The following is a 26,472-nucleotide window of genomic DNA, read 5'->3' as shown; positions in this document are numbered from 1 at the left end:
CTTGTGTAAGTTGTTTAATCACATATGATTTAAAGCAAGACAACTTACAGATTTACAAAGAAATCTAGGTTCAGTATTAAGTTGAGCTAAATCAACAACACTTCTGGCATAATATTGATTGCCCAAAACTTGTTTCAACAGTGAGAGACTTAAAACAATCAATCAGTAAACATAAAAATACTCACTGTATACAAATTTAGGTCAAGATGTAAACAATATGCCTTAACATGATATTAGTATTTTACTAAGTTATGTCAAGTTTTACAACTTTGACTTTTTTGCCATAAATGCAACAACATAAACACTAAAACGACTGTAAAAAAGGACAGCTGAAATAATAAATAAGTTTTAACAGAAAAATCATGAGTACTGTATGCCCCATTTGATTCTGTTGCATGTGCCTCACCAATAACTTTTTTTCTAAATTATTCCATTTTTTGAACTGATTGAAGTCAACGTGACATGAGAAATTATGAATAAAAAAAGAAACATGTATGCCATTTAAGTCATGACAAGAGACAGCATTAGCATTGCACTGAGATCATTTGTAGTTATAACAGTTCAACAGCACAGTAACCTTGAGCACATTTGAACTGCATTTCATAAATTACCAAGTTGATAATACACCACAGGCTCAACCAGAAAGTCATCATCAGCTATAAAATCCAATTATGCAATGCATTGTACCATCTTCGCCTCAAGCAATCAAGCACTCTTTTGCATGAGAGGCATCATCATCACAATTTAGGTTGAATAAAAATGATTTAATTATGATCAGTGTTCCCTGTGATCATAATTGAACCACCTCCATGTTCACACATTCATTGTCATGGTTGTAGGAGAACCTGATCAAGAGGGCTGACGCCTTGCAACTGGAGGAAATATTTGCTCGATTAAAATGTTTTAACGTACTGTAACCGTTATGTTATGTTAGTGTTTCCATTAGGTTACGTTTACACGGCAACGATATGCTTAAAACGGAGAAGAAACCGTTTTTGTGTTAATGTACGGCCGAAACGCATTCAAAGTTTTACGTTTTAAATTGAAAACGGTGTCGTGTAAACAGCCCCTGAGTTCCTGTGTTTCCTTCCGATCTGTGTTTAGTTCCTGTTCCCTTTGCTAGTTTGTTTCTATGGTTACTCATTGATGATTTGTTTATATTCACTTGTTCCTCATATAGTTTCCTTTCTTTGTATGTGGTAGTTACTCTTTCGTTTAGATAGATAGATCGATAGATCGATAGATAGATAGATAGATAGATAGATAGATAGATAGATAGATAGATAGATAGATAGATAGATAGACTATAGATAGATAGACTATACTGTAGATAGATAGACAGACTATAGATAGATAGACAGACTATATATATATATATATATATATATATATAGTCCTTGTGTATGAAAGGGGATAAAAATATTATTGAAATATATCCAGGCTGTTTTATTGCAAGAACAAATTAAAATGTACTTAGTATTAATCAGTTTTCCTTTTGAATAGCATGTTGTTGTTGTTGTTGTTTTACATAATTCCATACATCCAATAGACAAACAATGGAGGAAGCTCTTTCTTGTCTAACATCTGCATCACAGTTATCTATCATACCCCAAGGGATCTCTAGATTTGTAAAGGCCGAAAGGCTTTCAGCTCATATCAAGATCATCTGTTGTCCATGTCTATCGCTCTGCAGTGACTGAGCCTCAGCCTCTATAGAGGTGAAAAGACTTGTTATTGAGGAGCAGATACAATCTGTCCACCACCTGTATGCCTGGGTGATTCTGCTGTACTGTGTGGCCCATACATAATGACTTCTGGGAGCCGACACACACCAGCTGGACCTACAGTAGCAAAACAAACTCAAAGGGACTTGCTTAAACCTTGGTGTGTAGGTGCTTCTCATCGTCACCATCATTATTATTAATATTGAGATGATGAATCATCTCTCTCTCTCGCTCTGTGTCTCTCTCTCTCGAAGTTCCTCATTTAAGTGAAAGCAAGACAGCATTAGAGAAAGCGAGAGGGAGAGACAGAACGGCCATAATGCCACTATTCAGGAAGAGGCATTTTTCCCACACTTTCAGTAAACAATTCATTTGTGCACCTCTACGGTTCATGCATCAAGATACCACCTTTAAATTGCTAGGTAATGGAGGCACTCTTTTTTTTTTTAATAAAATCTCCCCTGATACTGTTTAGAGGTGACACGAAAATGCAATTAGGTTTAATGGAAGAGTAGTAAATTCAATAAGACAGGCAAATGAAAGTGATGTTAAAGCCACATGCATTAGAGAGCGAGAGACCCTTGCTTATCCCTTGATATCGCAAACAAATAAACAGTGAACTTGGAATGAAAAATTAGTTTGAGCAGTTCGACTAGAAGTTTCAATAAGTTTATATTTCATAAATAAACACCAAAACAAAAATCTATTCACATTGAAAGTATGCATTGTTAATTAGGGCTGCACAATATATATATATATATATATATATATATATATATATATATATAAATAAATAATAATAAAAAACTGACATTGTGATTTACTTTTTCTGAGATATGAAGAAATACAGGAATGTTCACCAGATGACTTGAATAGCTATATTTGGAAACAATTAATCATTATAGAATAAGTGGGCAAGTGGAGTGATTTTGTTGGGGAGTGTAAAATTAAAATAAAAAAAAATTAAAAGATTACTGGTGAAGAGTGCAAAAATTCCTTTTTAAGGCTGACATTTAATCCCCTTGAAATGGGTGTTCACACTTGGGTTTACTCTTAACAAGAACTAACACAACTAACCTCTTTCAGAAACCATAAAGTGAACAGAGTAAAAAAAAAAAAAATCAAAATTAAATGCACAAATATTAAATATCAAAATAAGAAATATATTGTAATATTGTAACTGTTGTACAGTAAAATAAGAAATTGATTTCATAACAAATATATGTTATTTCCTATTATTGTAAAATTACTGTATTACTGTAAAATTGCAATTCTTGTATTTGCATCATAATTTATATATTTTCAAACGTTAAAGCTTTAAGTTATTTTTTTATGTTTTTTTTTTTATGGGTTCATGCCATGTCTTAATTATCATAATTACCGTAATTACAGGATTACGACTTGTGAAAAGAGTTTGCGTCCTTGTAGAAGTCGTAATTACAGCTTGTAAACTGGGAATATTCTGAGAGCTCCCACTTGTACCACGTGACCGATGTACCACCTGACCACTGCAGATTAATTGTAGTGTTGCCAAAGAAACACATAATTCTAAATCCAAGGACGTAAACAGCTAAGAGTAGAACGTCACTTGTTGTTGTCATCTCATAATTACGGTAATTAATGCTGCCTTCACGTGCCATTGGAAATGTTCTACTTCCCACTTCTGAAATCGTGATTACGAGCTCGTCGCATTCATTGCTTTGTTGCCATACATAATAGGAATGGAGGACATCAGGTTATTCATGTCTGTCTCTTGAGGAAATCTTGTTAAAGCCAAAATGTAAAGATATTTTCATTCGTTGACAACCATACACTCACCGGCCACTTTATTAGGTACACCTGTCCAACTGCTCGTTAACACTTAATTTCTAAGCAGCCAATCACATGGCGGCAACTCAGTGCATTTAGGCATGTAGACATGGTCAAGACAATCTCCTGCAGTTCAAACCGAGCATCAGTATGGGGAAGAAAGGTGATTTGAGTGACTTTGAACGTGGCATGATTGTTGGTGCCAGAAGGGCTGGTCTGAGTATTTCAGAAACTGCTAATCTACTGGGATTTTCACGCACAACCATCTCTAGGGTTTACAGAGAATGGTCCGAAAAAGAAAAAACATCCAGTGAGCGGCAGTTCTGTGGGCGGAAATGCCTTGTTGATGCCAGAGGTCAGAGGAGAATGGCCAGACTGGTTCGAGCTGATAGAAGGGCAACAGTGACTGAAATAACCACTCGTTACAACCGAGGTATGCAGCAAAGCATTTGTGAAGCCACAACACGCACAACCTTGAGGCGGATGGGCTACAACAGCAGAAGACTCCACCGGGTACCACTCATCTCCATTACAAATAGGAAAAAGAGGCTACAATTTGCAAGAGCTCACCAAAATTGAACAGTTGAAGACTGGAAAAATGTTGCCTGGTCTGATGAGTCTCGATTTCTGTTGAGACATTCAGATGTTAGAGTCAGAATTTGGCGTAAACAGAATGAGAACATGGAACCATCATGCCTTGTTACCACTGTGCAGGCTGGTGGTGGTGGTGTAATGGTGTGGGGGATGTTTTCCTGGCACACTTTAGGCCCCTTAGTGCCAATTGGGCATCGTTTAAATGCCACGGCCTACCTAAACATTGTTTCTGACCATGTCCATCCCTTTATGGCCACCATGTACCCATCCTCTGATGGCTACTTCCACCATGTCACAAAGCTCTAATCATTTCAAATTGGTTTCTTGAACATGACAATGAGTTCACTGTACTAAAATGGCCTCCACAGTCACCAGATCTCAACCCAATAGAGCATATTTGGGATGTGGTGGAACGGGAGATTCGCATCATGGATGTGCAGCCGACAAATCTGCGGCAACTGTGTGATGCCATCATGTCAATATGGACCAAACTCCCTGAGGAATGCTTCCAGCACCTTGTTGAATCTATGCCACAAAGAATTGAGGCAGTTCTGAAGGCAAAAGGGGGTCCAACCCGTTACTAGCATGGGGTACCTAATAAAGTGGCCGGTGAGTGTATATACATTCCAACGCATTCTCATCCTTTGGCGTCATATAGGTGACGCCATATGACAGTTCGTCTAAATCTTACGCACATGGCATCCTTTAGCGTCAATATAACACGCACTGTTATGGGTAGGTTTAGGTCTGGGGTAGGGTACGGTTATGACGCCTTGGGATCTGCGTCTCATATTCATGCTAAACAATGCCATGTGCGCTGGATTTAGACGAGCGTCACCTGTATGACGCCTTGGGTTCTGCGTCTCATATTGATGCTAAAGGATGCCATGTGCATAAGATTTCAACGAAATGTCCAAGCGTCTGTTGTGTAAAAAAAACTAAACAGAGATCAGCAGTAACAGCAGCAATTGTTCTCCCCTCCGCCATGTTGAAATTTGATGGCTTGCCCAACTCAGAAACTCATATCAAAATTATCCCTGAGCTTCCTAGTAGTAAATACGACTTGAGTAAGCATTCATTCATGTCCAATTTTCTAGGAAACTTCTATTTACGACAATTCTGACAGCACGTGAAGCCAGCATTGGACATTGCGTGAACACAGCATTTACATGCGGGGAGCTTGTAGTTCGTGTTTACAGATCGGCTCGATTCACAGTAAATAAACCGAGCTGTTCTGAGACATTGCAACTGTATCTGCACGCGTGTGGATGAGCTGTGCCACTCTGGAGCCAGTAGCACATATATTATTTGAATTTAAACACAGTCTGTGCAATTTGACAATTGCACTAAGCCATATCGCAATATCAATTTTATTTCGATACATCGTGCAGCCCTAATGATAATAGTCCACATGGTCAGCCAACAGAAAATGTACTAACATCTGTTCCTTCCTATGCGATTAACCCTGCAATGACTCTCAGTTCGGCAGAAAACATCTGAAGTTGCATTCCCCACTCTTTGATAAACATGAGGGCCGGGCGCACCTGAAACCCCCTCCTACTTAACTCTAAATGTATTTCCTACTTCTGGGACATAAGCTTTACTAGTGCATTGTTGCATTCATTTAGATCAACGTTTGAGGTTTCATACCACAGTGCATGAATGAATAACTAGCAGCAGCTCTTTCATGAGCCGCTCATGCCTCCTGTGTTTCAGATCTGACTTCCGCTCAGCAGCCCCTGATGGTCTTGTGCTCATACATAAATAATCTCAGCATTCGGCTGTACAGAGAACTGAGCTTCACAGCTGTAGATAGTCCGGTGTTCATGTGGCAGCAGAGGATCATGGGGTTGGTGGAAAATTGAGTAGCAGCAGCCACATGGGACTCCCTCACACAAATATAAAGTTTGGATATTTATTTTTAGAGCAATTTCATTTAGAAATATAATGATACAGCCCTAAGGCAAGAGTGGAGGAATAGCCGTTTTTCCTGTCCCTGGTACAAATGTAAAAAAAAAAAAAAAAAAAAAAAAACGAGGTAAATAAGCTATACCTTTCCCAAACCACAATCAAGTATAATGTTAGGTAACATCAACGTTACGACTATCTGTCAGGGGTATACAGGTTTTGATCAAAAATATAAACAGTAACATTGTGAAATATTATTACCATTTATTCTTTTTTTAATATATTTTAAAATGTAATTTATTCCTGTGATGCAAAGCTGACTTTTCAGCATCCTTACTCCAGTCGTCAGTGTCACATGATCCTTCAGAAATCATGCTGATTTGCCGCTCATTTCTTATTATTATCAATGTTGACAACAGTTGTGCTGCTTAATGTTTTTTTTAGAAGCTGGATTCTTTGATTATGTTTAAATATATATATATATATATATATATATATATATATATATATATATATATATACATATATATTTAGACACAGAAAAAAAAAATCACAAACGAAATGAGAATTAGTGCCAGATTTACTAAAGAGAGCAAATAAGCCAATTCCAAAAAAAAAAAAAGCATTGATGGGAGTGGAAAGTTCTGTGCGTGATCTACTGACGACTCGCAAATTTAAGAACACAGAGACGATTATTTACATAATGACCAACACAATCTACCAAGAGCAGCGCAAAATAGCGTCTGGTTTTAGAAATGCTTTTTTTTGGGCTTGTCTTTAGTAAATCCTGACAGTAGTTTTTTAACGCCAAAAGAGGGTTTGCACTGGCGCAAGCTGTTAGTAAATCTGGCCCTTAGAGTCTAGCTGTTGCTCAAAATGCTAGAATGTTGAGCATGAGAAAAGTGAGAGAGAAGATAGAGAAAATGCCGAGACCCTATCAGTTCTTTGGCCATGGATTCAACAAAAACAAAGTCCAAACATACCAATCAGGACTCCATTAGATGCCACTCACTGACTCGTTCAGAGGTATTTGGCCCGTAATTGAGACAAATGGTTCAACTGCTCTCAGTCATGCCCATCAGGTCTACAGTAAACCAGACTTCAGAAAAAAGAAGTCCACTGATGCTGGAGAAAAGCAGGGATCCATTTAAAAGCAAAAAGCTGTGAAATAAAAGTACTTTTACACCCCCCAAAAAAGTATTTTTTTTATTATGAAGTCTATTTTTGAGTTTTGAGTCTTTGTATATTATCTCAACTGATTACTGGCCAGTGTGTAGGCATCTGTGTTAATTCTGATGAGGTTATATAACGTTGAAATATTTGAGTTTTTCATGAGAGCAGCAGAAGATGCTGGCATGTTGTTTGTTTATTTTCATCTTCACTGCATTTTGCCACATTTTTTCGGCTATTTTTTCAAGGACGTCTTTTTAAAAAGTGAAGCAGCGTTTGAAGCTGATTTTAAATATTCTGCCGCCTACTAATGTAACTAATTCATTATTAATAGGCTGTTTTCTATATTGGGATAATATCAGTTTGAAATGCAAGACACACCAGTCCACCCTAGCACCATTAAACAGATTTACAGATATGAAATTATGAACATATGAAATAGATTAAAAATGTGTACAGGTTAACATTAACCGTGACTTTATAATTAAGCTCAAAGAGAATGTTCAAGATTTGTCTTCCTTTTTTTAAACATCTTGATATCCATCATCTCAAATTCTCCATGTTTATAATCAATATTTAATTACCCCACAATTTCGTTTGATCGATCCCCACTAGAGATTATTGCGTATATTCAGCCAACAAGGCAGTTTGCCACGGGTGAGACAAAACAAACAACCATGCAAATAACATGTTCGCTCGGTCAAACATAAACACCACAAATCCTTAATGTCATTAATCACCTGAAAGTCATCAATCAGCGGTTGGTAAGTTAGCTTTGTTTGCTGTACAGTACTTTCTGTATAACTTATTATCCAAAGCCACACATTTTGCCAGTTCATCCCCTGGGAATCGAACCCATGACCTCGTGGCGTTGCTTGTACCATGCTTTACTGTTTGACCTACAGAAATGCTAAACACTTCATTTTACAATTGATTTATTTATTTATTGTTGGTAGTCGTATATACAGGTACCTTGTGCATTGAGGATCAATAAAGTACACATTCATCTAATTTCAATAATTAGCCTGTTTATTGAACTCCGATAAGCTCAATGGGAAATTAAGAAATCCTGCAGGATCATCAATCGAGCAGCCAAGACTTTGAAAATGATGCTAAATATCAAGGCTGTTGAATTAAATGGGTTTGTAAATGTGCGTGCATATGAGAACACACAAAGCAAAGCCTAAGAAACATATTGGCTTCCAAGACCGTAGAGTGAAAATAAGATTATGAGGACTAGGTACGAATTAGTTTTCTCCGCTCCCAGCTTTCAACCAATTTTTTTTCTTAATGAACATGACTATTTTCATTAATGCTAAGGGATTATGAGAAACACAGTAAATAGATTGTGCCTGCAGTTTGCTATTTATTCAACACGCGCGGGTCTTTAGACGGCCAGCAGATGGGAAATGGATGGAAAAGTTTGATTTTTATAATGGGCAGGAGCATCATACAGGAACACATCATTAAGTAAACGCACACAAAGATAAGGAAAGTAGCGTTTATAATAATGTTTGCCATCAACAAACTCACTTCAACATTTTGGTTGTTATATTGCACAACTTGGGAATTACGTTCCATTTTGCAGCATATTTGACTTTATATGTTGTAATCCAAAAGCAGAAAAACTAGGGCCAATGCATTAACGTATATCTGGTTGATATCAATGCGATCTCATATGTATTCCTATAGGAAAAATATTGTTCTGGCACAGATACATTTTCACAGGTTTGGACAGTCAGACTCTGAAACGCACACAATGACTGCATCCATAGCTGTCAACATTTGGTTTTCAAAATCCGGGAGATTTGTGCGGGGACCGACTGGGGTGGGTGGGGTTGTTGCTCGCTTTTGGGTTGAGCTTTCCACGACTCTGCAACTGGGGTATAGGTTGCCAGGTTGGGATGACAAACGCGTTGAAATTGTGTATGGTGTGTGGATTGTAATGCATTTAATACAAGATCTGGCAACTGGTCAACATTAGACAAACATATGGTCCGATTATTCGTAAAGGAGTTTGGGCCATACAAATTACGGGAGTTTCCCGGGAGAAATAACAAACTGGGAGGGGTCCGGGAGATAGGGCTAAAAAACGGGAGAAACCCGGGAAAAACGGGAGTGTTGACAGGTATGACTGCATCTAAAATGTAAACCTTTTACTTAGAGATATGTAATGTTGAATTCTTAGAGTTTCACAGAAAATTGAATTCATAAATAGATTTTATTGTATTTATAATACAGTTTTTCTCAATTGCTTTGGCTCAGTTCTCAAATGTTTTTATTTTATTTCCCAAAACATTAAGTTCAGATCTCTAAACAATTCGCTTCTTTTTCACATCAGATTGGAATTTCTTATTGATTTGAGCAAATTGCAAATGCTTTGGCACATGTGTGCAAAGAGTACATACAACTGTCTGCAGTTTGGACAACAAATAATTGCATATGGCTTGTTGATCAAAACTGATGACTCGATTCTCACTTACACTGTCAAACACTTCAGAACTTCTCAGACATTTTTTATTGTGTAAGCCATCACATTCAAAACGATCTATTCAATTATCATAATTAGTATACATGAATGTATATTCTAAAATATATCTGACATTGACATTGTTTGTAATGTTTGCTAAATTGGCACATGACCTCTAATTGCATTCGCAATCTAATTGCAAATTACCTCTAATATGAATCAACCATTTAACCATTTAACCAATCAACTTTGGGAGTATATATATATATATATATATATATGTCTATATATACATAGATTGCCCACAGCACAATCACTGCTGTAGAAGTTTTTGAGAATGGAGGACGTTCACAACCCTGAACTGCAGCAACATGCTCATGGAAGAGCAATTGGAAGGCGTGTAAGAATACGTGGTGGTGGTAGAGGACGAAATAATTGAGGAAGAGGTGGAAATAGAAGAGTCAGAGTCTCTGATGAAATCAGAGCCACACTTGTGGATCATATCATAAATCATGGTTTAACAATGGAAGAGGCTGGTCGAAGAGTACAGCCTAATGTAAACAGGTCCACAGTGTCATCAATTGTGCAAACCTTTCGTAGGGAAAACAGGTAATTATGTTTTTTTGTTTTGTTTTACAGTATGTAAAGTATTTTTACAGTATAAACAACAATATTGTAAAGGTAAATGCAATTTGTTTATTCTATAGAACTGCACGACAACCTCGCGCTGGTGGCAGAGCAGCAGTATTTAACCAACTGCAAGAACAAGAAATTTGCAACATGGTCATAGCCAACAATTCCATCAGGCTAAGAGAGATCCAAAGTGCAATCATAAATGACAATAATGTCTTTGCAAATATAAATTCTGTCAGCATTTCCACCATAGACAAAGTTTTAAAAAGACATCAGATGACTATGAAACAGCTCTATAAGGTGCCATTTGAGAGGAACAGTGAAAGAGTCAAGGTGTTGCGGTACCAGTATGTCCAGGTAAACCATTGGTGTGCACTTAGTGAGTTTTCCTGTTTTTCTAAAATGCCTGTATTACTTTACTGTAAATTTCAGAAACCCATAAGAAAAAACATTTACTGTTACATTTTTTTCTGTGTTTCTTCATAGAGAATCATGGAGTTAGAAGTACATGAAACGACCCACATTCTTGTTTTTGTGGACGAGGCTGGGTTTAATCTGTCCAAAGGCCGGAGACGTGGTCGCAATCTCATTGGACACCGAGCCACAATTGACACACCAGGCCAACGTGGGGCCAATATTACAATGTGTGCTGCCATTTCAGAGAACGGTGTGAGCAAACATATTCCACACATTGGGCCCTATAATACCCAACTTCTCCTGGCCTTCCTAAATGCACTTTACAGAGACCTGATTCCAGAACAAGAAAGAGGTTTAGTTAGACCACATTTGCCTAATTATGTTGTTGTCTGGGATAATGTCAGCTTCCACCGAACCAACAGTGTTAGGGACTGGTTTGCTGCACATGAAAGGATAACAGTGGAATTCCCTCCACCATACTCTCCATTCCTAAATCCAATAGAAGAGTTTTTTTCAGCATGGAGGTGGAAAGTGTATGATCATAGACCACAAAATCAGATTTCTTTGTTGGATGCCATGAATGCTGCATGTGAGGACATCACAGCTGACCATTGCAGGGGATGGGTGCGGCATTCAAGGAGATTTTTTCCACGGTGTGTGGCAATGGAAAACATCAGATGTGATGTTGTTGAAAATCTTTGGCCTGACCAACGTGAGCGACAAGATGTCCACCAAGAATAATTTGTTTGTTTTGTTTTTTTTTCCCATGATGTTATTTGTTGTTTGTGTATTTGTGGTAATACACAAATATGAAATGTATAGTGATTCTTGTCAGTTACTTTACATGTACAGTAAATACACTTGTATTGTGTATATACACATGAAGTACAAAAATAAACACTGTAAAATTACAAATGTTTATAGACTTTTTTTTCTACATACTATTGACTTTTCTCAACAAATATGAGATTTGTTTACAGTAAACCCTTAATTTTCATGGTTGACTGTTGTGGTGAAAAAACAACTAAACATTTTGACCAGTGTGGCTCACACAATGACAAAAATACTTTAGATTTTGGTGGCCTTGGCCAAATTATTGACACAATAACTAGGTTTTGAAGCATGAATTAAATGTTTTGGGTGAGTAACTACATTTTGCAGACATGCTATAAAGTTTTGAAGTTTCTGCAAACAGTTGTGACATTTGCACTCACAGTTCAGAGAATGTTAAGACCGTTTCGAAAAATGTGCCAAAGCAATTGAGAAAAATATAGAATCGTACGAATGTTTTGGAGGATCCATAAATATGTGTACATTTCTAAAAACAGATTTTAACTTTTAAATAAATATATATTAAATTCAAATACATTTTAAAAAAAAAGCTTTGAATTTAGTAATAAGTATAAATATTGACTATTAATCTGTATGATAACGTATACATTCAAAAAAATGAATGTACAGACAGACAGACAGACAGACAGACAGATATACAGACAGACAGATAGATAGATAGATAGATAGATAGATAGATAGATAGATAGATAGATAGATAGATAGATAGATAGATAGATAGATAGATAGATAGATAGATAGATAGATAGATAGATAGATAGATAGATAGATAGATGGATGCAATAAAAAGAATATAAATACAAATGAAAAAATAAAAACTTTGAATTTATTAATTACTATAAGTATTGGCACTATTATAAATCTATATATCTTTATAACCACCACTGATCTAGGTGAACTCGGTCTAGGTCCACATATTACTTCTGTTGAAGAGATGTGTGATGGAGGACGATGATGGAGAGCATATGATCTGTGAATGGTGCAATTAAAGTTATGGGGTTTATCATCTTATTAGCTGCTTATGAAGACCATGAGTCAAGGCTGTGCAGACTGAACGCTGCAGAGATCTGGTAGCGGTAGGTACACATTACACTGTCATCAAAGAAGCCATTAAACAGCCGTGTGCCAATAATCTCAGGAGGCCGGAGAAAAGCTTTCATCTCTTTACGTGATGCACAATTAGATTAGGAGAAGCGCTGCACTGAAATGAGAGAGGGAATGCTCCAGTGTTGTTGATGCTTTACAAAATCATATGGATATATAACAAATCATATGCTTACAGACTTTCGGTCTGCCAGGGACCCCCAACATAATAAAAAAAGCACAGTTGTATCTGTAACTTGCATTAAAATTACACCTGCTATTTTAAATATTAAAAGTTGCTTGAATACACCTCACATCTGGACATACAGTTTAAAAATCTCCATCATTTGATCACTATTTAACCCTCCTCATTTAGGGGTCACACTCATAACCCTCACGGTTCCAATATATTACATTTTGTGTGTTTACAAATCCAAGGCCACAAAAGTCACAGATTTTAACACGCACAAAATCCACAATTTTCTTTCAGTCAGAATTGACTGAATATCACCAGAGGATGGTGCTGCAAAATGACTGTAATTATGGAGACAGAAATTACAGAAATTCTAACACCAAAAATAGATCCATTTATTGTTCATTCAGTTCATAATTCCTCTACATGTTCTTGAAAAATATTTAAGAACAAAGATAGCTCACCAAGTTGCAACGGTCAAGTAAAAGAAGTCGGCAACCGACGGGCACTATGTGCTGTTTTAGATCAGCACAAAGTGCCCGTCGGTTGCCCTTAGTTTTAAAACTGAATAATACACATGCCAACAGATATACTAGTTGTTGCTGTCAAATCAGTTTCCCCTAATTGCTTTTAACTAGCACATTATTTTGGGCAAAGACAAATGGATGTGTTGTTGTGTGTAACCATCTGTCTGTCCATACAGTTATTTTTCTGCATTAATTATGACCTGTCAACATGTCATGTGGTGATTGGTGATGGTGAGTTGTGATGGGACGGCTGCTGTCAAACCAGGCACTGTTGACTGGGGAATGACTCATTTCTGAGTGGAGGTGAAACTTTGAAAAGATGAAAAGGAGAGCTTTTGAGAAAGATTTTGCGGTTAAAATAAGATGGTAGAGTTAAGTCATTGGGGCAGTAAGTACAGTTTAGTGTAATAGACCACCCATTTATCTCAGACGGGTCTCGACCAATCAGTTGACCCTTTACGTGGCTACTTCTAACTCTAGATCTAAGAAAACAAGAAAGAGACCAATATTTCAAAGCAATCATCATACCGAAGCTTATCACACAGAAGGTGTTTCAAAGTTCAGAAGGCTTAATGGAGTTCTCAGGGAAGTTTCATTGAACAAAAACAAAAATCCACTCATACAAAAATATAGCAGTTGACAATGCAGTACAAGCATGATGCTAAAAATATGAATTGCATAAAACCTTGTGTCACATTTCGAATGAAATTTGGATAGGTATGCAATTAAAAAAAAAATCTAATTTAATACACCACTGTTTTCAATGCCATAATTCGAATAAAATATGTTTTATTTTACAAATTACCCAACTTTTGGATTATATAGGTCCCAGGATTTCACAAACCTTTTTGCAAAACCTCAGCAGGTCAACATAAACCTAAAATTGATGCAAGTATCGTTGTAGGTTTTTTTTTTTTTTACAGTCTCTGTTACCGTAAATTGTATGTTTATCTCTGTAAAGCTGCTTTGAAACAATCTCCATTGTTAAAAGCGCTATATAAATGAAGATGACTTGACTTGACTATATGTAGTTTCTGTTGGAATGTACTTGTGATCTATGATCAGCTCTGTTTTGGCCATTGATTTTGTTATGTTAGAGTAAAAATAATAAGTAAATATGGTAATATAATAATAATATTTATATAATAATAATAATGATAATAGTAATTACTAATAACATTGATAAGTGTCCATTTAATCTACAGCATGTGCTCCCCAAGTCTACATTCACTCTCTATTTAATCTCATTGTTGCCTAAATAAACTGAGATAATGAAGACATTAGTACATTTTCTTCACAAAGTCCATTGCTCTGGTTCATATCAGTAACCCTTCCACCACACTTTATCAGTCACACTGACACAAAACCCTTCAGTCAAACTTCTGAATCAGTATCATCTGAGAACAGACTCACTCCATGGCAGTTTCATCATTCTGATCGCGACGGCTTCTCCAGGCATGAAAAATTCATCTGAGTGGCTCAAAGAAGTGCCACTCATGTCAGCAAATAGAGCCACACAGGGAACGATGATGCAAATCACTATTGTCCATGCAGGACATGTCGTCTAGCTGGAGTTTACAGCAGAGGACTCGCTGTTAGAAGAAATCCTAAAGCAACGGATTCATTAAAACATATTTACCAGAGACTATAATAACTGAAGCATGTCACATTGTAAATCCTTACAGTGTTTGATTGAAATGTGTCATTCAGAACACCAATCATCTAGTACACACAATGATTTAACCCAGTGGGTATTTCACAACTCTCAGACATTACATCAACAGCACAGCCTACTAGAAAAAATAAATAAATAAAGGATTTCATCCTGTAATTAATGTATAAATACATTCCAAAATGATATTCAACAAAAGTAAATCAGATAAATATGAGTAAAACAAATCAATGGATTATTTCTGTATTAATCAAAAATAAAGTGTGTTAATTTACACATTCCATCAAATATAATTGCATGTATTCATATATGTTGTGTAGGTTTTTTTTTATTATTTAATTTAATTTGCCATTGCTTTTTTAACCTCACAAACCCCCTGCAGTTCCACCGTGAACCACTAGGTGGTTTGCAAACCCTCTGTCCTGCATTTACATTTATCAGCTGGCTCAGACACTTGCTAATCAAGGCTTCTAACTGAGGCTTGAATTTGACAAATAACTCTTTCCAGATTAATTATACAATGAAAATGTCTGGATGGACTTAAAACCTTCCAAAACCACCTGATCCTGTTTATGGCTATGGTGAATTGGTAGCCACATTTTGTATGCTCATATGTCAACATCTTGGCACACATCAATTGGCTAATCAAGAACATTGTTTCCCTTGAACCTTGTAACAAAAACAACTGGCCTTCCAAAACAACACCAATGGCAATACCAATAATTTTAAGGGCTTTATCGTAATAGAATTTAGAATTAACCTCTCCTTCGGCCCCAATCAGCTGTTGGTGTGGAGGTGGACTTTTAAAGCTGCAGACCAGAGGGAAAGTTGCTGAGGCATCTCAACACACTTTTTCTCTCATGATTTCTTATTTTTTTTACTTCTATTATCCTCCCTGTGGTTTCACTTGGATATACGTCACAATAGGGAAGAAAAGACTATTGACCAGTGCATGGTCTATAAGGGTTGTCCATATTCTCTTAATGAGTAATGGGTGTGTTTTGGGCGTAACATGCAATAAACCAATAAGGGTCTCATCTCCCATTCCCTTTAAAAGCCAGTTGTGCTTGCGTCATGGCGGATTCGCTATTTACATGGCGGAATTTGCAAGTTGAAAGACTGAATGCGTTTCCAGAGGGGAAACGGATCTGCACGTGTGCGAGGTTAAAGCGCAAGCATCATCTACGGGACAAGCCGGATTCCAACATATATGTACGCAATATAAATCTTTTACATTGTAATCTTTTTATTTTCAATATTTAGCATTTTTGTGTGCTGTTCCCTATCCCCGTGTGTGTAATAAGCAGAGTGTACGTGCATTGTGGTCCCGCCTATAGGTGTATATTACTAATGTTCCCTACAAATAGCAAAAAATAAATAAAAAAAATACTGTGCCATTGACTTTAGACCAGGTTTCAGTTGGTCAATGGCGCAGTCTATTTCAGTTGCCTCAAAATAGCGGCGCGCCAACAATGTTTCTGAATACACCCCCTTGTTTTCAGACCAGCACTCCCATAGGCGAACAAAAGGGCGCAAATGCATTTGCCATTTAAACAATGTGGTGCAGGACGTAAAAATGATAACTGTGTCGGGCTGAAACCATAGACTGTAAAAAATATGGACAAAGCGTCTGTGACGTCACCCTTAGACTTTCTGAAGAACGGTTTTGAGGCCGTTTATGGGGAGTATGGGTGGCGCCATCTTTTGAAAATCTTGGGAAATCCTAACCCCGCCCACCTTCTGGCCAATCCATATATGGGTAAAAGGGCGGGCTTTGTGTGAGACTGAGCCGGCTGGTGGACGCGCCTCTTCAGCCAAGCAGCCTCGCTATCTGTAACGTTACAAGATCGACTGGCAGACTAGGCTACTTTTTACAGTCAGTATCATTCTTACTTGGCTTCAAGCCAGCAGCCATATCACCCTGTAGCCCAAGACTGGTTGCCCACTGAAGCTAAGCAGGGCTGAGCCTGGTTAGTACCTGGATGGGAGACCTTCTGAGAAAACCAGGTTGCTGCTGGAAGAGGTGTTAGTGAGGCCAGAAGGGGGTGCTCACCCTGTGGTCTGTGTGGGTCCTAACGCCCCAGTATAGTGACGGGGACACTATACTGTCAAAGAGCACCGTCCTTCGGATGAGACGTTAAACCGAGGTCCTGACTCTCTGTGGTCATTAAAAATCCCAGGATGTCTTTCGAAAGAGTAGGGGTGTAACCCCGGCATCCTGGCCAAATTTGCCCAGTGGCCTCTGTCCATCATGGCCTCCTAATAATCCCCATATATATATATATATACACTGATTGGCTTCATCACTCTGTCTCCTCTCCACCATTAAGCTGGTGTGTGGTGAGCGTTCTGGCGCAATATGGCTGCCGTCGCATCATCCAAGTGGATGCTGCACATTGGTGGTGGTTGAGGAGATTCCCCCTTCCATGTGAAGCGCTTTGAGTGCCTAGAAAAGCGCTATATAAATGTAATGAATTATTATTATTATTATTATTATGTTGAAACTCCTTTTCCTCGATTTACTGAAGCCTATATGTAAAACGCATTTGCAGCTGCATAGCTCGCTCATAGGCTGTGCTGCGGCAACTGCACATCCAATGGCGCGGGCGCCTCTGACGTGCGACCAACTAGCTCGCAGATCAGTCTATTCTTATGTTACATTTATTCAATTGGCAGACGCATTTACAGTGTTTCAAACGTCAGTTATAACCATAGGTAAAGTACCTCGGACGCTAACTTATCTGAGGCGATTTAATGCTAACTGTTGCAGTGCCACTGCCCACAAACATTGATGCTAAATAGTGCTAACTACGTGAAATAGTAGTGGAATGTCACTTACCGGGAAAAAAGGAGCGAAGTACTCCTAGTCCTACAGTGTCTGTTAGTGCAGTTTATAGCAGAGCAACCCATGTTATGTACGATATATCAGTACAAATGTTCAGAAAGGATACAGAGGTGGTATGATGTGTTGTGTCAGATCATGGCCGAGGCCGAGACGTCAAATTTAAGGAATTCCACTCTCTACCCAGCCCGTTATCAGCTGTCAATCAAGCTGTCAATCAAAGTTAACCACGCCCTTATTTGTCATACATTTTATATCTAAATACGATCTAAACTAACGAGTTAGAAAAATATTCACCCCGCTCACAGTTGTCAGGCACTCGGAACCTATCGAAAAATACAATAAAAGTCCATGGGACCAACCTGTAAAAACATGAATTTATGCTGTGAAAACGGACATTTTAACATGGGGTCTATGGATATTTGCTCCCTTTTGGGACCTCCCTCTAGCGGATTTTCGATGTATTGCAGTTTTTCGCACTTCCGGGTAGGCTTCATTTTTCAGATTAGGATGTTGCCGCTTGGCTGAAACTAGCAAAAACTGCACGACTAGGTGCCAGGTGTATGATAGGGCCCCAGAAATACCATGATGACACAAGTCATCATGATCATCAAAAATGACATACATAAGCCTATTTTTTGCCCATCATTTGCACAGTTAACAAGTCTATACATCATTTGCAGAGCGCATAAATACAGGATGCTTAAACATGAAATGAATCAAATTGTCCACTAAGACGACTATGTGGATTGGCATAATGCTTAAACTATTTTCTTGAAAAAGCAGCCCATCTGGGACGCTTTAATTGCACTAAGTACAATCTGGACAACGTTATCACTTAATAAAGCAAGACATCAATCACTCTCTTTCTGCTAGACACTCTACATTATTGACTTTGAAAACTTTGGTGTTTCTGTTGATTTTTATGTAGCTTCAAGTCTTCTAAATCTTTTGGGTTCTGTCTGGGGCGACTGTTGGAAAGACCTTTTGATATCGTGAGCTGTGAAACTTGAGGAGCAGCAAGCAGTCAAAACAACTCACTCTGCATTTCAATCAAAGCCAAAACAATATAAATGTCATTGTGACTGTTTAATGCAATCTGTTTGTTCTGCTCCTGTGGTGGGCGATATGACGCTGTGCATATTTGCCCAAAACCATCTGTCACAGGCAGATATTAAAAATCCATAAAGGGAAACAATTTGAAAAGCCTCATAAATTAAACACTACTGAATAGCCATTTTAATACAGGCATGAACTGGAGGCAAGCTTTGATCTGCTACACAAATCCTTCATAATGGACTTATTTAACACCTGAGCTTTTAATTGTCACTCATAAAGACCTGGCTGGAGGGGTAAAGCTTAAATAAGTGCATGTCTAATGTGTTTGTATATTTGATGGGTTTTCTTCCTTCTTTGTGTTACAATGCTAAATTCATTAGTGGTCCAAAGTAAAGTACGGCTGAAAAAAACAAAGGAAAGAGAAAACAGTTACAGGATATAGAGGTGGGCGATAAGATGAAAATCTTATATCACGCTAAAAGTCATTTTATATCATGGTAATGGTACAGTCATGATTATCAGTCGTATTGTTATCTTTCCTCATATTCAACCTGAAAATGTTGAATTCATACATTTACATTAAATATACTTGTTCATAAACATGTAATAGAGTGATTTTTGTATTATTATTATTAAAGAAATAATCTAAAATTAAGTGGACAACATTTTAATTTTATTTTTACTTTTTTTATTTATTCTTGGACCTCCATGGATCAAACTAAAAAAATGTAATGTAATATAATATAATATAACATAAAATGATCAATTATTATAATATAATATAATGTAACACTTGGTAACACTTTAAAATAAGGTTTTATTTCTTAACATTAGTTAACTATATTAATTAACTTGAACTTCTTGAAATACTTCTAAAGCCTTTATTAATCGAAGTTCATGTAAATGTCAATATTTACTAATACATTATTAAAATCTGTTTATATTTGATAAACGACAGCTAACATGGATTAAAAATGAACAGTGTTATATCTTTATTAACTATAAAGTTAACAGATTAATAGATACTGTAACAGATGTATTGCTCATTGTTAATTCATATTAGTCAATGCATTAACTAATGTTAACTAATGAACCTTATTGTAAAATTTGACCAATATCTAATGCACAGCCTCATATCAACCAGTATAGTTGTCTTCTACACTTGTAGTTGTGTGCATAATAGGTTAACTTTTACATGCACATCACATCAGTAATCACTTTAATCAATCCACTAAACACACAAAAAGCAAACAAACTCAAGTGCTTCTTCTGAAGCCAGACTGAGGAAACTCCTGTGACTTTATTCAAGGTTTATGCTTTTGAACAGAATCTTTCTAATGTTCTCATTGATCTTCTCAGAAGATGGTGCATGTCAGTGATGCCTAAAAGCATGCCGTAATTCAAAGGTTTTGCCAAAGCTGATGATTCATCTAATCTACATCTTGATTTCTAAGACATACAGTAAGTCAGTGCAGCACAAGATAAAACCGCCTTCTCATCTTCCAGCCTTAAGTCTTAATAGCATTTTAGACACTATAGGAATTAAGTTTATCTCTCGCAACAACTCAGCCACACTCCCATTAATGTGACTGCTGACAAGTGGAAATGTCGACACTACTGCAGGGCATCGGAATCAGACATCTTCAGTCACATGTGATGGTGTGCAATGACATCATAAGCAAATATAACGGGATTCACAGAACGGAGGAAGATACGCAATTGGGTCTTTCTTCACACAGGCACTTTTATGTCCCAGAGGTTGATTTTTATTAAAACTATTCATTTTTATTAAACTATTAATTTTTTCCCCCACTTTTTTTTAATATAGTTTTACACTTGTCCTAGACCCAGACTCTCAAACTTTAGATATAAATATCCATCATGAAATATGAATTAGGCTACTAAACTTTTAAAACTACGATATTTTGCCATGCAAGCCGCCATCCAGCTCGTCGGGAGCAGCTGGGGTTAGGGGTCTTGCTCATGGACACCTCGACACTTGGTCAGGTGGAACCGGGGATTGAACCACCAACCTTCCGGTTTGTAGACAACCTACATGAGCCACTGTCGCCCATAAACAATTTCCCACAACAAAGTTTTATGAAAATATTGTCAAGTCAATAGAAATAGTTTCAAAGCAGCTTCACATTAATAAACAAGAAAGTAACAGAATCAATGATGCAAACTTCATCAAATATTAGATTAGTTGACAGATTACTAGTTGATAAATTAAATATAAAGAGTGTAAAAAGTGTGTTTAAGAAGTTGTTCTCTAAAAGTCCAGAGTGTCAAAAGCACCTATTGAAGAAACACCCAATTCCGCTTGCACCTTATTAAAGGATGGACTCACGATTGGTTAAATTATTAAAGGATGGACTCACGATTCCATCCTCACACGTTGTGTCACGTTGTGTCACGATTCTCTGCTTAACACCCCCTCAAGTCCTGATAAAAGTGACAAAGTGTTGCATTGGAGTTTAATCCACCATAAACCATTTCCAAGGGCCCTTTCGAATGGCATCTTGAATCACAGAAGATTAGATCAATGGAAAAAATATTGCATCTCAGATCTGAAATTGAATATCAGCTGGTTATGATGTAATAAATGGAATCTGTGTCATAAAATTAATAATTGACTGTCTAACTTGTGAGTGGTGGGAACAGTGTGGCCCGACACCGCTCATCCTTCTCTTTGTGTTCATCAAAATGACACACGGCCCGCAGCAGCCATGCAGGCGTTAGTAACAGGTAGTGTTGGAGAAAGTCCTGTCACAAACACAGTACACATAGGGCTGATAGTCTCTGATAACCTCTTTTTCTTGCCGACACAGTGTTGACAGGTGGTATTAGGTAGGTTGCACATTTGCAACTGAAGCGTGGTTTAACAGAATATAGAGGTTAAAAGAATAGTTCACCCAAAAAAGAAAATCTTGTCATTGTCTACTCACCCACACGTCATTCCAAAACTGTCAAACACAAACACAGAAATGTGTGTGAAAAAAGTGACCATGGCTGCAATAGGCCTATTTAAAAAAAAACTAAAAAAAAACACAAAAAAAAAAACCACGTAAACTACTGTTAAAAAAAGGTTTGGGGTCAGTAAGATTTTTAAATTAATGATCCGAAAAACAGTAATATTGTGAACTATTATTACAAAATAACAATTTTCTATGTTAATATTTTAAAATGTCATTTAATCCTGTGATGGCAAAGTGGAATTCCAGTCCTCAGGGTCACATGATACTTCAGAAAATCATTAATATGCTGATTTGCTGCCTAAGAAACATTTAGCCTATTATTATTATCAATGTCATACTACATTTGCGATGCTAGGTGTATAGTCCCGCTTAGCCGGACGTTCAGACTGACGGCAGAATGTCTGGACTCCATAGTAGCTTTAATAGGCCAAGGAATCAACCAATCACTGAAGAGGACGTCTGACTGACATGTAAAGCAACCAATCACTGTTTGTTTTCTTCAACGTCATGTTTAGGGGCGTGAAAATGTAAAGTTCATATCCCCACAATAACTGACCGCCGTTCAATTTATTCAAGAACATTGTGCAAGTTTACTGCAACAATGGTGCTGTGACCTTTACATACTTTTGAAAATCCTTGCCGTTTTGTGTGCAATATGTTTCAGGCGTTCAGCTAACGGTCCATGTGACGTCTGAGGCTGATACTAGGTGTAAGTGTACATACAAAATGATGGCCAGCACAAATTATGAGTGCATTTATAACATGGATACAAAATCATTCCTTTTAGATTGCAGTTCAAACCTGGAATGGGGAAAGTTGGGCAAAACGTACATAATCAGCAAAATCTTAATTCCTTTTTTATAGCTAATGATCTCGCACTGCACTGTAATGAAGTGAAAGCCAGCATGTGCTAACTATGTGCTAATTTTCTCATAAAAAGCTGTAATTATGCTAATGTTAGTGCCTAAATTGACACTCCATGTCGCAAGGATAATGAAATGGTGGCATTTTCCCTCTCACAAGCCCTCTTGAGCCACTGTTCTCTCTCACCTGGTATGCTGCCTCTTACTGAAACGATTGTCATGCTAGTTTATGGCTAGAGAGGACAGAGTATCCACTGCTAAAGAGGAGAAGTAGAGGAGTCAAGAGGTTTCAGCCCTCTTCTCAGTGAAAGTATATCTCTTCTCATTTTTTGAAGACAAGTGGCCCTACATGTACTTCACTGAGACACAATGAGAGCTGTGGAGAGACAGACTGGAGTTGGCATATCATTTGTGTTCTCAGCATAACAATAACATCAGCCGCAAACAAAGACAGCGTGTGCTGAGAATGACTCTACTGTTCAAGATGTCCAGGTCATTAACCGTACTTTGCAAAACATACACTTGAGTGAGAGTATAGTGGACTCATTTTTTTATTACTAATTTACTAATCTTTTATTTAAGTGAATATTTGTCAGAGTATGTTTATTTTAAAAAGTCAATTTGTGTGTAGGTACACGCTGTGAAGTCTTGATGAGAAAAAAAAAGTTTTAACATCTCATCTATTACATCCCAGGGGAAAAACGGATACAGTTTAATTGCACTTTTTCAACTTTTATGTAAGATTTTATTGTTTTATTGTGTTCACTTGTTTTCCCAAAACGTATTAAAAAACAGACAATATTTGAATATTTCTTTTGGAGTATGTAAGTTTAAAAATTACCAACTTCTCCTTTGTGACAACTAGCCCCCGTGTCCCATAAAAGTTATATATATGACAAAGAGCACAAAGAAAGCAAGCCACACAGCCAAAAAAAGACACAGTATATGAACAGAACAAAGGTGCATTCTGCATGTCATAATTTTAATAATTAATAATAAATCTCTAATAAAATTTAGAATCAGGTGCAATAAGCAAGATTGGAGCATCCATCCCCTAAAAACATTTACCAGTTTAACATTTAACGATGATAAATGATCAATCAAAAATCAAACAAATATCACTAAAATGCATAAAGAATACTATAATATAGTACACTATTTTATATATATTTTTAAAGTATACATAAGTGTACAAGCACAGTTAAAATAGTCATAATATGAGTATGTGCATCCACACATTCGCCTGCCACTTTATAAAACTGCTTTGACTGAACAACTCAAACTAACAGTTGGGAAATGTCAAAAGAAATTGGATACATTAAATATATTTTATGATTTAATTAATTAATCTGCGTGAATAAATGCATATATGGGCCCTTTGACATCTGTGCAATGTGTTTGAAAAGTCAAAAAGTAAAATGGGTTAATGCTGGGATACTTCAATATAAGCTATAACGAGTTTCAAATAACAGAATTAAAGAACAACAAACAATTTTTGAGAGACCATGTTCATTTTCTCTTGGATTTAAACTCAGTTTTTCTCATACTGGATATTTATAAGGAGCCAGTGGTCTGATTTAACATATTTTAACAAAGAGTTGATCAAATCTTGTACCATCATTAGCTACTGATGAAGTTGTCAGGCCAACTGCACTCTTGACTATAGACTATCTATAGGACAGACCGTAGTGACACCATAAAACCAGAGGCACTGAAATAAAACCATGGAGATAAATGAGCTACAAGCAGGTATTAAGAGATTAGCAACTGATGCACTCAAAGTGCTGCTGCAAAATCAGTTCCTTAATCAATAACACTTCACACAATGATGCAATGAATGCAAAGCTTGAACATTAACCGAGAGAAACCATTTTTTAAGACTGCTTTTGTGAGCATCATCTTGTTTTGCTGCAACTTTTAGTGGATAATTCCCGTTATTTACAAATGAGTGCCACTGAAATACCATTGTACATGCATATGGTAATCATTCAGTACCATAATATATGGAACTATAATGGTATGACCAACTGATACCATCACTGATACAATCTAAAAAGTTAATGTCAAGGGCCATTTTTTTCCAAGAATAAACCCCACAGTCAAACATAAAATACAACATTTGCCTCCAAGTCTGTGCCTAAAAAAATTTATAGTTGTAAGGGAAAGTGACGTGATGTGAAGGCCAAGTATGGTAACCCATACTCGGAATCTGTCCTCTGAATTCAACCCATCCAAGTAACTGCACACACATTAGGAGCAGTGTATACTGAACACACACTGCAAACCGTGGACACACACACACCCAGAGCAGTGGGCAGCCATTCACTGCGGTGCCCGGGGAGCGATTGGGGGTTAGGTGCCTTGGTCAATGGAACCTCAGTTGCTTCCTGCTGGTATTAAGAATCAAACCCGCAGCCATTGAGTTTCCAATCTGACTCTTTAACCATTCGCCTCTCCTGCACATCATCATCTGCTCAATGGTCTTATATCTTTACACTTGTGTCGCATAACCAAGGTTTAAAATATTTGCCAATGAAAGTGTATTGGTCTCCGTCGGGTGACAATGAACGCAGTGGCTGATTCAGATGTTTAGGAAGGGACTCTTTAGCAGGTGTGGTCTGTGACAGCTTCCATCAGGGACTGCAGAACCTATCCTGGTGCCTCCATATACCAGTTTCTCCCTCCAGCAGGCAAATTAGCATCTGCCCCATATCCTGAGGGACTGCAGCAGATGCACACACCGGAGTGCCCGGAGATTAGCCATGCATGAGGATATTGATATACAGAGGTATGTGTGCGTCTTGATAGTCGCTCGGTACATCGTACTGAGTAATATCCTTTATCAATCCCCCAGATGCCTAATTGTTGTGCTAATGATGCCGGGGCTAATGGAAATGTTTATAGTTTCCATTTTGAAATGATAGCGCAGTAATTAGCCACACTTCAGTTCATTAAGCACTGCGAGAGCCAGACAGGAAGTGGCACTCAGATGGCGGGGGGCGGGGGTGGTCTGGCGCATTCATCAATTGATGTCATTGGTAGGTTTTACTCTTATTCTATTAAGAAAGGGAATGTTTAACGTCAACTTAAAAATTCTGGACTGCTTCCAACATTCATTATACACAGCAGTGGAGATACTAACTAAAAAGTACCAGAAAAATTCAATAGTTTTGCAATGATGCAATGCTATTCTTAAAAGTACCATATAAATACCACCATAGTCATCACGGAGTACCATGCTATACAAAAAAATAATAATGCTATTACCATTAGATACAGTATTGTCTCGCTGCTCTGCTGTAAGGCCCAATAGTCCGATAAGCGGGTGAAGGTTTCTGCGCGTTCTGTATTTTCATAATTTAATTCCAACTTACTTTTACCTGACTCCATTTAATTTAGGTTAGAATGCCAATTGATTTATTGAATTGATTTCAATTGGTCATTTGTAGATTAACTTCACATTTGAGTTTTATATTTAACTCTTTACTCTCATTGTGCTCGTTCTTTTGATTACCATGTCGCTCAGGGTCTCGCTCCAGCCATTCTTTTACGCGGATCCCATGATCACAAACTCGCCAGTCCGATCATTAATCAGAGGTTATGGGTAATGCTATTTAAAAGGACACCCATGTTTGCCATTATTTAAATAGCAGTTCAGCTTAGCCCCTACAGTCACCT

At 37.4% G+C, this 26,472-nt stretch overlaps 1 protein-coding gene and 1 long non-coding RNA gene across 2 annotated transcripts in view; both read left to right on the top strand.

The window, feature by feature from the left end:
- The window catches only part of LOC130091042 (uncharacterized), a 221,108-nt gene that overhangs the window by 51,573 nt on the left and 143,063 nt on the right, over positions 1 to 26,472 (top strand). The gene's annotated exons all lie outside the window — the stretch shown is intronic.
- LOC130091036 (uncharacterized) lies at positions 9,489 to 11,749 on the top strand. Its single transcript, XM_056258713.1, has 2 exons — positions 9,489 to 10,665; positions 10,795 to 11,749. Exons 1-2 carry the CDS (start codon positions 10,291 to 10,293, stop codon positions 11,464 to 11,466), a joined length of 1,047 nt encoding a protein of 348 aa, XP_056114688.1. The 5' UTR covers positions 9,489 to 10,290; the 3' UTR covers positions 11,467 to 11,749.

The sequence above is a fragment of the Rhinichthys klamathensis genome, unplaced genomic scaffold (genome assembly GCF_029890125.1).
Source record: "Rhinichthys klamathensis goyatoka isolate OS25496 unplaced genomic scaffold, OSU_Roscu_1.1 h1tg000157l_1, whole genome shotgun sequence".
NCBI classification, from domain to species: Eukaryota; Metazoa; Chordata; class Actinopteri; order Cypriniformes; family Leuciscidae; genus Rhinichthys; species Rhinichthys klamathensis.
The sequence above is the reverse complement of the archived record's forward strand: the minus strand, read 5'-3'. Positions and strand labels throughout refer to the sequence as shown.